At 41.7% G+C, this 10918-nt stretch overlaps 1 protein-coding gene across 1 annotated transcript in view; it reads left to right on the top strand.

Annotated features, from left to right (window-relative positions):
• Window positions 1-9206, top strand: part of znf407 (zinc finger protein 407) — a 153172-nt gene extending 143966 nt beyond the window's left edge. The window contains exon 10 of the mRNA XM_020597248.1: window positions 7728-9206. Coding sequence (XP_020452904.1) covers window positions 7728-8608 — 881 coding nt within the window. The 3' untranslated portion in view covers window positions 8609-9206. The remainder of the gene's footprint in view (window positions 1-7727) is intronic.
• Window positions 9207-10918: the final 1712 nt, after the last annotated feature.

Here is a 10918-nt window from a genome sequence, read left to right as displayed (position 1 = left end):
ATAAAACAGAAATATTATATTCATAATAAATGATGTTGTAATATATAGATGGACAGATGGATTGTGGGTGATGCTAAAAAAGAAAGTAGAGACTGCAGATCATAGAACTATAAACCACACAACTTCCTGTGTGCTATAGAATATACGCTGTGCCACACTTTTAAAGAGTCATGAACATGCTAAACATTTTGTTACATCAGCTGACAAGACAGACAAACAACACAGATGTAAATTTTCAATGACAGTGTATCAGAGTTTGTAAAATGTACTGATTGTTCTATTTAGCTTCCAAGTAAAGCCACTGATGGATTAATGTTATTCTTCAGGTCCGCTGTATCACTGTTAAAGCCCAGAAGACCCTCTGTCAGTCTGTGTCCTCATTCTCTTCTGTTTATTCGTCCTTGGGGTGTGTTCAGTGCGTCTCCATCTCTCTCTCTCTGCCCTGTCCACCCGGTGTCAATCTGGCTGCTGTATAATTGGTTGTTTTTTGGTTCGCCAGCCTGTCCTCCCTGGCGTTGATTCATAGCGTTTGTAAAGGTGACAGTAGCGGCTGTCCCTACCAGACAAAGTAGAGCCATCACCAGCCAGACCTCAGATGACCTGCTAGTTTGTGCACACACACTTGCACAGAGACAGACACACACATACATGCATAGGAAACACATGCAGCTTTGCCTGAGGCTTCACAGGGGAGGAGAGAGAGGCAAGTAAGGTCATCATGTACAGTGTACAAGATCCTCCAGTGCTCACACACACACATATACGTAAATACATAAGCTACACATTTGGCAGGTTGTTTATCTTTGTTTTTTGTTTTTTTTGGAGTATGCAAATTTCAACTAATTAACAGTAAAGATCCAATGTATGCAGTAGGCACTTCACATACAGTGTAGCTTATAATCTACAGTACAGGTAATATGTGAAAAATAAAATGTATGGATGCATATAAATTCTTATGTGTAGATCATAATAAATATTACTATACATACCCACAGTATAAATTGCAAAATACATAAATGCAAAGAAAAATGTATACACATACAGTAAAATATATATAACATATGTAATAATAGAATTTTGTTTGCATAGCACCTTTGTTAAAATAGCTACAATAATTTGACAAATAAGCAATACACAGAACCACCAATGCAAAGTATCAGACAATCAAAAATACAGTTTTATAAAAAGAATTAAATACACACACAAGTAAATGTACTGGCTATACATTCAAATCCTCAGAGGTGTATAATCCTCACAGACACGCACCACATTCACATATGCAGGCCTTCCCTAGTGACCTGGATACACCCAGAACTGACACTTTATCTACTTAGCAGTGTCACCTTCAAAAGCCCGCAAACGTGAACACACATACACACACACACACACATAAACCACCTCGTTTGTAGAAATCCCCCCACAAACAACAGCCATATGTGTCAAGTTTAGCAGTCTCCATCATTCTGTCTTTAAGGCACTGGCTCTATATCTATAATTGAAAGTAATTGGCTGGTAAAAGGATTGTAAAGGGCTTTGTGCCGTATTTAAGAGCTGATCATAAGCTCTGCATTTTTCATGGTCCTGTCTCTGACCTTGTAATTGATTTGGTGTTTTTTCTCCTCTCTTGTGTTATGGTTTGATACTGTATAATTGACTTGCTCTAGTGTCTATTCAGGTTCTGTTCTTTGTCTTTCAGAGTATGTGTATTTTGTCTACCCAGTGTCCTTATGAGAACAAAGTAGGGTTTATTGTGATGTGCATTTACTGCTCATGAAGGTGAGGTTTTATTTAGGTTTAAGGATTAAAAACGAATACCCATACAAATGAATCTGAGCAGAATGTCCGCACAAATATAACAGGACTAATGTGTGGGCGGGTGTGCTGGTCTGATTACATGTGCATGTGAACGAGAGCTTATATTTGCATCGAGCTGACCTGTGTTACAGCGAGTGTAATTGATTGTGTGTGTGCTGATGTCTGTGTGTTAAGGTTAATTTCTCTAACTGCTGGTAAGTGCTGTCTGACCGCTTCCCTGGCGGCCTCTCTGAGCTGTAGTAATGCCACTTAGAGGCCCCTGGGCCCCCCGCCACCATCCAGCTCATTGATCCGCTCATCAATAACTGCATCTGTACCATACACTGAGCAGGGAGGCCCCTGCACTGACCTGAAGTTAACACTCCGGCTGGTGTAAGGCACGGAGTCAGACCACACAAATGCTTGGCAAACTGCAGTCCAGGGATCACCTAAGGGTCCTTAAAGGGGTTCCAGAGCAATCCCCAGTTAAATGAGGTTCAGTTTAATTTCAGTAGCATTTCATTCATTACATCATCAGTCTCATCACCATTATCTCCCCACGATTATTTTCCTTTCATTTTTTCTGTTGAAATACTTTAAACAAGACGGTGAGCACACAGAGTTTTAAAAGAACTTAATTATATAGGAATAATAACAATTTCAACTCTACTATTGTTTTTTAACAGGGCACAGCAATAATAGGTACATTTTCAATAAACAGGGATATTTACAGGTTTTACAGGTCAGTTTCACTGGCGCTAAACAGTGAAAGTGCATGTGTTCATATTTACTAAGGAGACGCAGTAAGGTTTTGTGCCTGAGGAAAAGATAAAAGTGCCGTTGCAGGAATTTGTGCATCTTGTCTCATGCAATATGCATCTTAAGGTGTTGCTGTTCAGGGATGCAAAAATAAAGGGAGGAGAGAATGGAAATTTATTCAAATTACAAATATCCTCAGCACCGCATTTACCACTGCTTCGACAGAGGGAGCTGCGACTGAAATTTAATATCATGCGAAAGCAGATGAAAAATTTGTGGCACTGCTCTCACCATGGCAGCTGTTAGTCATCTGAGGCCTCGCTGGAGTTAAGGACATGTTCGCCAGGCGAGAATGTGACTTTTACAGGCTTTCAGGTCAAATCATGCTTCAACTACTGAACAAGATAGAACGTATGTGTACGATATGTACACTTAGGCTTTCTTCTGCACTTGCTCTCAGCCTACACGTGCACAACAGTCTACAAGCAGCAGATCCTAAAAGGAGCTGTATTCAAATTAAGATAGCTGCAGCTGTGCACATTTACATCACCAGTGCTGGCAAATATGCAGCTAAATCGAAAAATTGCAGTGCTGCAATTTGTTGCACATCTGATGGTAATTTGCAATAGGTTTAGTAAATATGCCCCACACAGTTTTGGGCCAATTAGACTTTGTTATTTGTATAACTGCCCCATTTCTCAGAAACCACATTTTATCTTGAAAATCATTGTGGCAGCAAATCAAAGCACTTGTCAGGGATAGTCACAAAGAAAAGCTATGCTTCAGCCAAGTTTGATGATTGACCAATTTCAAAATGTAGAACCTGTGTACATTTTTTTCTTTTTTCTGTCTTTTGCCAGTGTGCTCTTTTGAAACATACATTACATAGCCATACCCATGCAGGATGTTTCGATAAGCTGAACATTTCAATTTAATACGTTTATATAAAAACTAAACTTCCTCCCACATATTCCTCTGTATAAGGTTATTATTAGTCACTGTTTCAATTTTACAGTAACAACCTTTAAGACATTTCTGTCATTTAGAAATCAAAATGACGCTGCCACCCATCTCTGCATCCTTTTCTTCCTCCTGATGTTTTATTCCTCTCAGGGAGCCTCCATTTTGTTTCAGATCACAGACAATAAAGCAGCCTGCCTCTCTCGCTCTCGCTCTTTCCTACTTCCTGTTAAAGGAATCAGCCAGTCAGAACACTCAAAACACATATTAAACAGGCATCAGCCTCTCGCCGGGGCCAAATCACGCTGTTCAAATGTTGTTCTTCCACCGGGAGCACAAGACAACTGAAGAGATGGGATTTGCAACATTAACTTGATTCACGGCTGCGGCGACTGAGTGACACTCCATAAACCTCAGCGGGCCGCTGCAGGGCCCCACCAACAGCACCCTATGGCTAATGTGACACACACTAGTAACACATACTGTAGCCTTTCAACCCACTCAGCACTACACACAATCTGACACACACACACACACACACACACTTATAAGCAAGCACATGCAAGAACTAACTTATACAGTACATGCAAATACATAGTAGCAGAAATTGTATTCAGAGATTCATGTGACAAAGCATATATGCATTAACACATATCTGGATGAAACTGGGGAAAATGAGCTTTGCCAAGCTCGGCATACACACACAGCCATAGGTTCACACACTGATGTGCACTCTTTCTCTTAAAAAGCACACACAGAGAGACATATATAACAGGATTTATGTTAATGCAAAGCCAGTGAGTTATTGTCCTCTCCAGCCAACCTCTCAGCTTGCAGCATTGTGGCGTAGGCAGTTAGTATGGGCTCTGTACAAGACTGTGTAAATAGGTAACCTCTGCTGCTCAAAATGCCAACTTCCTCTGGCTGTCTTTGACAGTGCTGACTCCCTCCACACACTAACTACTGTGCCTGTCACTTGAGATACAAATTGTAGAGTCTGAATTGATATTTACTACCCTGACTTGTTGCTTTTGTACTGCAACTTTTTTCGTTAGATTGCCTTTAAACAAATGCACAGTGATATCTTGTACTACATATATACAGTTAGAGATATGCATTAAGCTTGATTTATGGTTCTGTGTTGAATCTACTCCATAGGTACAATGTAGGTAACGAGTAGCCTGACGTGCACCTCTCCAGAAATTAAAGTACATATCATGGTGGCACAGACAACAACAACTGTGACTGGTTGCATCAGATTTCCTCGTTCATGTCTCTCAGTGGCCGAACAAGCACGGAAAATCCCCCCACGTTCTGCTTCAGTTGGTTCAGTGGTCGTACAGACCAGCTCCTTTGACGTCTTCTCTCATACCTGTGTTACAGTAATTTCAGTAAAAGTGACTGCCGTTCAGTATCTGTTAGTTTTAAATCCAACTTGACCTGCTCTATTTCATTCACCACTGTTAGTAAGTGGCGAAGAAATGCAAAACAGTGGCAAAGAAACCCTACTGCCAACAAGCATTTTGGGGGTGTAATTGCAGGGAGACAGAGACACACCAGGCACATGTATAATGCTCACAATGTTGTAGGCCACTTATGTAGCCTACGGCGTAGGTCTTACATAGATTCAATGCACAACCATAAATCAAGCTTTAGATATATGTAGAGAAATAGTGGCTGGTAATATGATGACGAGAGAGACAGAACAACAAATACAGCAGGCAGGCCTAAGGTCAGAATCAGGGAGGTGTGTACCTCACAAGTTACAGTATAATGTGAAATGTAGCCCTGGTATTCCAAAGAAGGCTCCAGAGTACCAGGAAAACCCCTCTTCTGCTACCTGGTGCACTGTGACAGCTCTGCATTGAAGTTTGACGTGCACCACACGGAATCATATTCTTCATGTTAGAAGAACTTTGACCCAAGCTGCATTGACCTCACTGTTGACCACTTCTTGAATGGATGAAAAAGTGCTTATCTCTTGTGTCTGAATTTTCCAGAACTGTACAATAACAAATTACCCTCATATTAAGACCAGACAAACACAGACAGCCTTGGCTAAATATCAGCGTGCAGATGCAGCTACCATGATTATTTAAAACCCAGTGTTTGAGACTTTGAAACATAGCGATCTACTGCTAGCAACATTAGCATTGTAGCTCAGGTAGCATGCGTTCGTGCAGCACCCTGTACTAAATCACACTGTCTACACTTAAAAGTCTGCACTCTCCCAAAATCGGGTTTGTGTGGTGAAATGTAGATTTGTACAATCTCTGTCATTTGTTAAGACCATTAGGATCCAGCAGCAGAAAACACTGGCCAGCCTTTCTTCTGCATAAATCCAAACAGTTTTTGAGAAGAGAGCTCCTGAAGTGGGTGTCTTTTGTCCAGTGTTGTTTCTTTCTTTTTTTTTTTTTTTTTTTTTTTTACCTACTGTATAAAATAAACCTGGCAGGTGCAGACATGTGTGGGTGTATGTGCGTGTAGATGTCATTAAAATAACTAACCATCCAGACTGCAACATGTTCTCATTTTCTCACTTTTAGGATAATGTCAGTTTTTAATGATTTGTCATCCTGTGTGCTAAAGTGTGAACAGGACAGGACAGATTTATATGTCTGAGACACAGAAGAGTCATCTTCTGCTACTATTTTCATCAACTGACCAATTAAACAAAAAGCAGAGTGTTTCTCTAAAGCCTTGAACAGACATCGTTTGCTATAAAGCCTGGAAAACACTATTTTGAAGGATTATTAATTGCATTAAACCTCTGGAATTGAATTTGGAGCTGAAGTTGCATTCACCTCTTTGGCGCACAACTGAATGTCTTTATCTTTGCTTGCAGCCATTAAGACCAGCATCTACTGTCTAGGTCCAGCTTGTTACCATCAGTGTTGGACATTCTTAGCAAATCAAATATTCAGTGGTTCCTCCAGTGACTCAGGTACAAGCTTGTAAAATGATAGCCTATTTTGAGAGTGTATGTGTGCAGGAATAACAAGCTTGATGTCACCAAAGGTCTATAGTAGTGGTCGCTGCCTACATGTCTGGTGAGGGTGAGAGTTAAAGCTGCCGCATCTCTGTGACTGTTTACACTGGAGGAGGCCAGGGCACATTCGGGTCAGACACTGTTTGCAGCACAACTCTGACTCTCTGATCACATTGTCAACCTGCTGAGTGCAGAACATTAAATGTCAGGGGGAGAAAGGAATATCAATGATTGATGACTTTGTTCTTGTGTATACTGTGAGATCTGTGTGATCATTCCGTTGCCCTTGGAGGTAAACCTTGTACCTCCAAAATGTTAACTTTTCAGCAACTGAACAGAAACAAAAAAAAAAAAGTTGTATTGTCGTTTCCTGAAAAGTCGAGGTTTTGCAGAGGATCTTTGGAATTTTAAAGTCGATAATGAGCTTAAATTGTTGTGGAATCTACAAACTTTCAAGTGCAAACCTTCAGCTGAAACTAAAACATTGAAAATTAGGGTCAATATGCTCTTCCCATGACAATAATAAGTGTGTTTTCACTTTTTTGTACAGTAAGTTTGTCAGTGCCTAGAAGCCTAGGTGTGAACAGAGTCCCCTCTTCACTGTCTCAAACTCCCATTTTTCTGCATAGATTAGCCTACAAGTGTCTGAGCCAGGCTTTTTAAACAATGGCATTTCTAACACTGTTCCTATCACCTTGGAAACGCCATGGCAACCTGTGAGAGGGGGGCACGGTGGGCCTAAATTGCCCCCAGCCGTATCTCACCCCGCTCTTCTGCCAGCCTAATATCTCCATATTCAGTCTCCTTTCATGCATTAAGTGACACAAATATGTGAAGTGTTACATCACCTTTTGCATCAACTTAGCTTCCCTTATAGCGTTGTCCCTTTTTTCTCACAGTGATGGATGCATAGCAAGTTCAACATTTGTGGTTAGTGAGAACAAAAGTGATGAATATGAACAGCCAGTGTGTGGTACTGTTATCTGCAGTAATTGCCATTCCTATTTTAGTACTTTTGGATGTGATCCTGACCATCTTGCCACAAAACTATTTTCCTTTTCTATTCTGTGTTTGGACTCCGATCTAACTCTAATCTTAGCTCATCTTTTCTTTTGTCTGTATACTTCGCTGCCTGTCCACAGGAACACTTCTGATGCTTTATTTAATGTTTTAGGAGTTGAGGAATTGAATAAAAGAATGTAATGTCATTGTCTCTCTTCCCCAGGTATTGTGTCCAAGTCTTTTGAGTGTCGTCTGAAGGGCCAGGGGGCTGCATTTGTGGAAGCAGAGTCTGTGGGTTCTCCTGTGGACATGAAGGATTCATCAGAGGCATCTGGGCTCGATGAGCAAATCCAACAGGTCATCATCATCCAGGGCTATGGTGAGGGGGAGGTGGCCATTGACCAGGCCCTGGAAGAGTCAGCTGCTGCCACCCTGCAGACGCTGGCCATGGCCAGCCAGGTGGCTGAGGTGCTGCACATCACCGAAGACGGACAGATCATAGCCTCAGGCAGGGAAGTGGCGGCCGCAGGGGCCCACCTGGCCGGAGGTAGCACCCAGTATGTGGTGCTGGAGTCAGGGGAGGCCAGGGAGGAGCTGCAGGCTGTGGCTAGAGGAGGGGTGGCAGTTGCAGCTGCAGGACAAGGTCACATTGTTTCAGAGTCATCCACAGCTCTGGATGCTTTGCTCAGCGCTGTGAGTGAAATGGGCCATCAGGAGGGAATGCAGGGAGAGGCAGCTGTTGTTCAAGAGGTCTTGGCTTCTGAGACATCTGAAGCAGCGCAGAGTGAAGTGCAGTCTGGGGTGAAACAGGAGCAGGAGGAGGTGCAGGTCATCCAGGAGACAGACCAGGAGGAGATGCAAGAGGTGCTGCAGCTTGCCGCATCTCAGATGATAAAGGAAGGTCTGACCCAGGTCATTGTCAATGATGAAGGCACCCACTACATTGTGACAGAGCTGGACAACTGCACCTTACAGGTGGAGGGAGGCGTGTATGAAGAAACCGCAGCAGGTGATGGGCAGGTGCAGCAGGCAGAGCAACAAGCAGGAGAAGAGATGGTGGTCTATCTGGATGGAGCTCCTCACAATATAGTCCTGGAAGGGTAGAGGAGAAATGAGATGACGGCAGGACACTTGTCATTTGATTTCAGTTTTTTTGACTAATTCTTTTGAAGACTGCATTAGGCCAATGTTTTCCAGGTCTTCCTCTTCCCTTGTCCCCTTTAATTTCATCTTGTTTGATTCTTTTTACATCATTTCTGTTCTTGACTATCTTCTCTCGGGCTATGCTAAACTCAGGTTAAATATCATTATTCGGAGGGACAGTGAAGAATCGGTTTTGCTGCTGAGTCAATTTACAATCCTCAGAACCGCCAACCACTTAGATTCACGCCATGCAACTTAAGGAACTGAGTATCATTTTGAGTATAATATTTTTAAGAAAGCATTTAATATGCTGAACATGAAAAGTCTTAATATAAAGAATACAGAAGACTAATTTGTTCTGTAGAGGTGTGATACTGTACATGTGGGAATCATTTGTGTATTACCACCTTAAGTTTAGTTTTGCTATGATAGAATTTTGTTCATGTGCTGTTGTTCATTTCTTAGCCTTTTCAGTTGTTTTTCTTTCCATTGTTTGTGTTTATTACTATATATGTTCATTTCCAAATCAGTAATTTGTTTTATTTTGAAATATTTACACACAGCAACTCTTATAGATGTCATAGATTTAATGTAATAAGATTAATAATTATATTCCTCAGTTTTTTGTTTATTTTTTGGTCTTTCAGCTTTTGCAAAACCTCTAAAAATATTAATGCAATTTCATTTGTGACAATAAAAATGGAGCCTAATTTATAACAACTTGAGCTTTTATTCTTACTAGTATGTTCAGTCAATTGTCATGTCAAGCACACTGTACAGCATCAATATTGCAATTATATGTGCAGCACAGCGCCATCATGCAAGCAAATGCACATAAATGCATCAGCTGTTTGCCCGTAATGCTTTCTAATCACTAACCCAGTCATTATCATCACCATTATCATTATTGTCATCATGATCCCCATCATCCTAATCGTCATCCTCTATCCTCTCCCCCCATCAGGCCCATTCTGTTCACTGCGTACAACACACTCATCCCCCCTCCCGAAGTATTCAGCACTGGAGGGTGAATCAATATTCATTTAGGCCCATACACAGGCCTGGTTTCTGATGAAGTGAGTGGGAGAGCAGTGTGACGGCTCCAAACACAATGGCCAGCCGCTGAAAGTAGAGAGAGAGAGAGAGAGCACTTATACACACCAAGGGCATCAAAAGATCATCCCTTTAACACATACATACGCAGTGCATGCAGAGCGAGAAGGTGGGCAGAGAGAGAAAGTGGTGGAGGAGTGGGCAGGAAAAGTGAGAGGATTACAGATGGTTGTTGTTGAGAGAGGTGAGGCCAGAGAGAAGTAAAAGAGCAGTGAAACCCACAACCACACAGAGAGAAGTGAGCCCGCAGTTTCACACAACACCGGTCTGCCTTTCAGCCCGTCTGTGTCTGATGCTCCCAGCCTCATGTTGCATTTATGAACTTACACAGTCTTTTCATGCTCTTTTTCTCAATCTCACATTTAACAGAGATCACATTCTCTGTGTGAGCCTCTGCACGTGCCTGTGAGATGGACTTAAACTTTAACACCCGCAGAGTGGTAAGAAAAAATGCAACAATAGCATTTATAACATTATAAAAAATTCCAGCTATAAATGGCTTTTTTAAATTGTGTGTGGCAGGAGAGGGCTAAACATTTGATGGTTCCCCCTCCGTAGTACCAGAATCACTCCATGAAATCATATCTCACTATAATCCAAATAAGATTATTGCTGGTAAAGATGGTGTATTTCAACACAACTTTTAATTTTAATGTATATGTTTGGATGTGCTGTAACACATACTGAACTGACTTTTGCATGTGTTCGGGGTACATGTGAGTACAGTATTGTGATGTGGTGGTAAATAAAAAAATCAAAAACTGCATAACCTCAAGCTGAGCTCTAACAGATAGGTTGAGCAATATTACTGTACATAGCCTGTAATGGTAATAGCAGTGAGTGAGTGTCCTCGGTTAAGCTGGGTTCATGGCCTCCACTAACATCCTCAGTTCACTGTGTGTCAATGGGTTTTGTTCTGAATAGGAATGTCTGTCTGCGCCCATGCTTGTACATTAATCTGCATGTCTAGCTGAGTGATTGTGTACTGTATTGTGTGCATGCCCACCCTCCCCATGTATCTCCCTAATCAGGGCTGGATGGCTTATTATTAACTGCAGTAGGCCACTCGGGTGACATGGAAGAGGGAGAAATTAGCAGCTGTCACCCAGTGATGAGTTCATTTCCTGACAGGCCTCTTCTCCAAAGAGTCCTGCTGCA

This window comes from Monopterus albus, unplaced genomic scaffold (assembly GCF_001952655.1).
Source record: "Monopterus albus unplaced genomic scaffold, M_albus_1.0 scaffold33.1, whole genome shotgun sequence".
NCBI lineage: Eukaryota > Metazoa > Chordata > Actinopteri > Synbranchiformes > Synbranchidae > Monopterus > Monopterus albus.
Note: the sequence above shows the minus strand (reverse complement) of the source record. Positions and strands in the feature narration are given on the sequence as shown.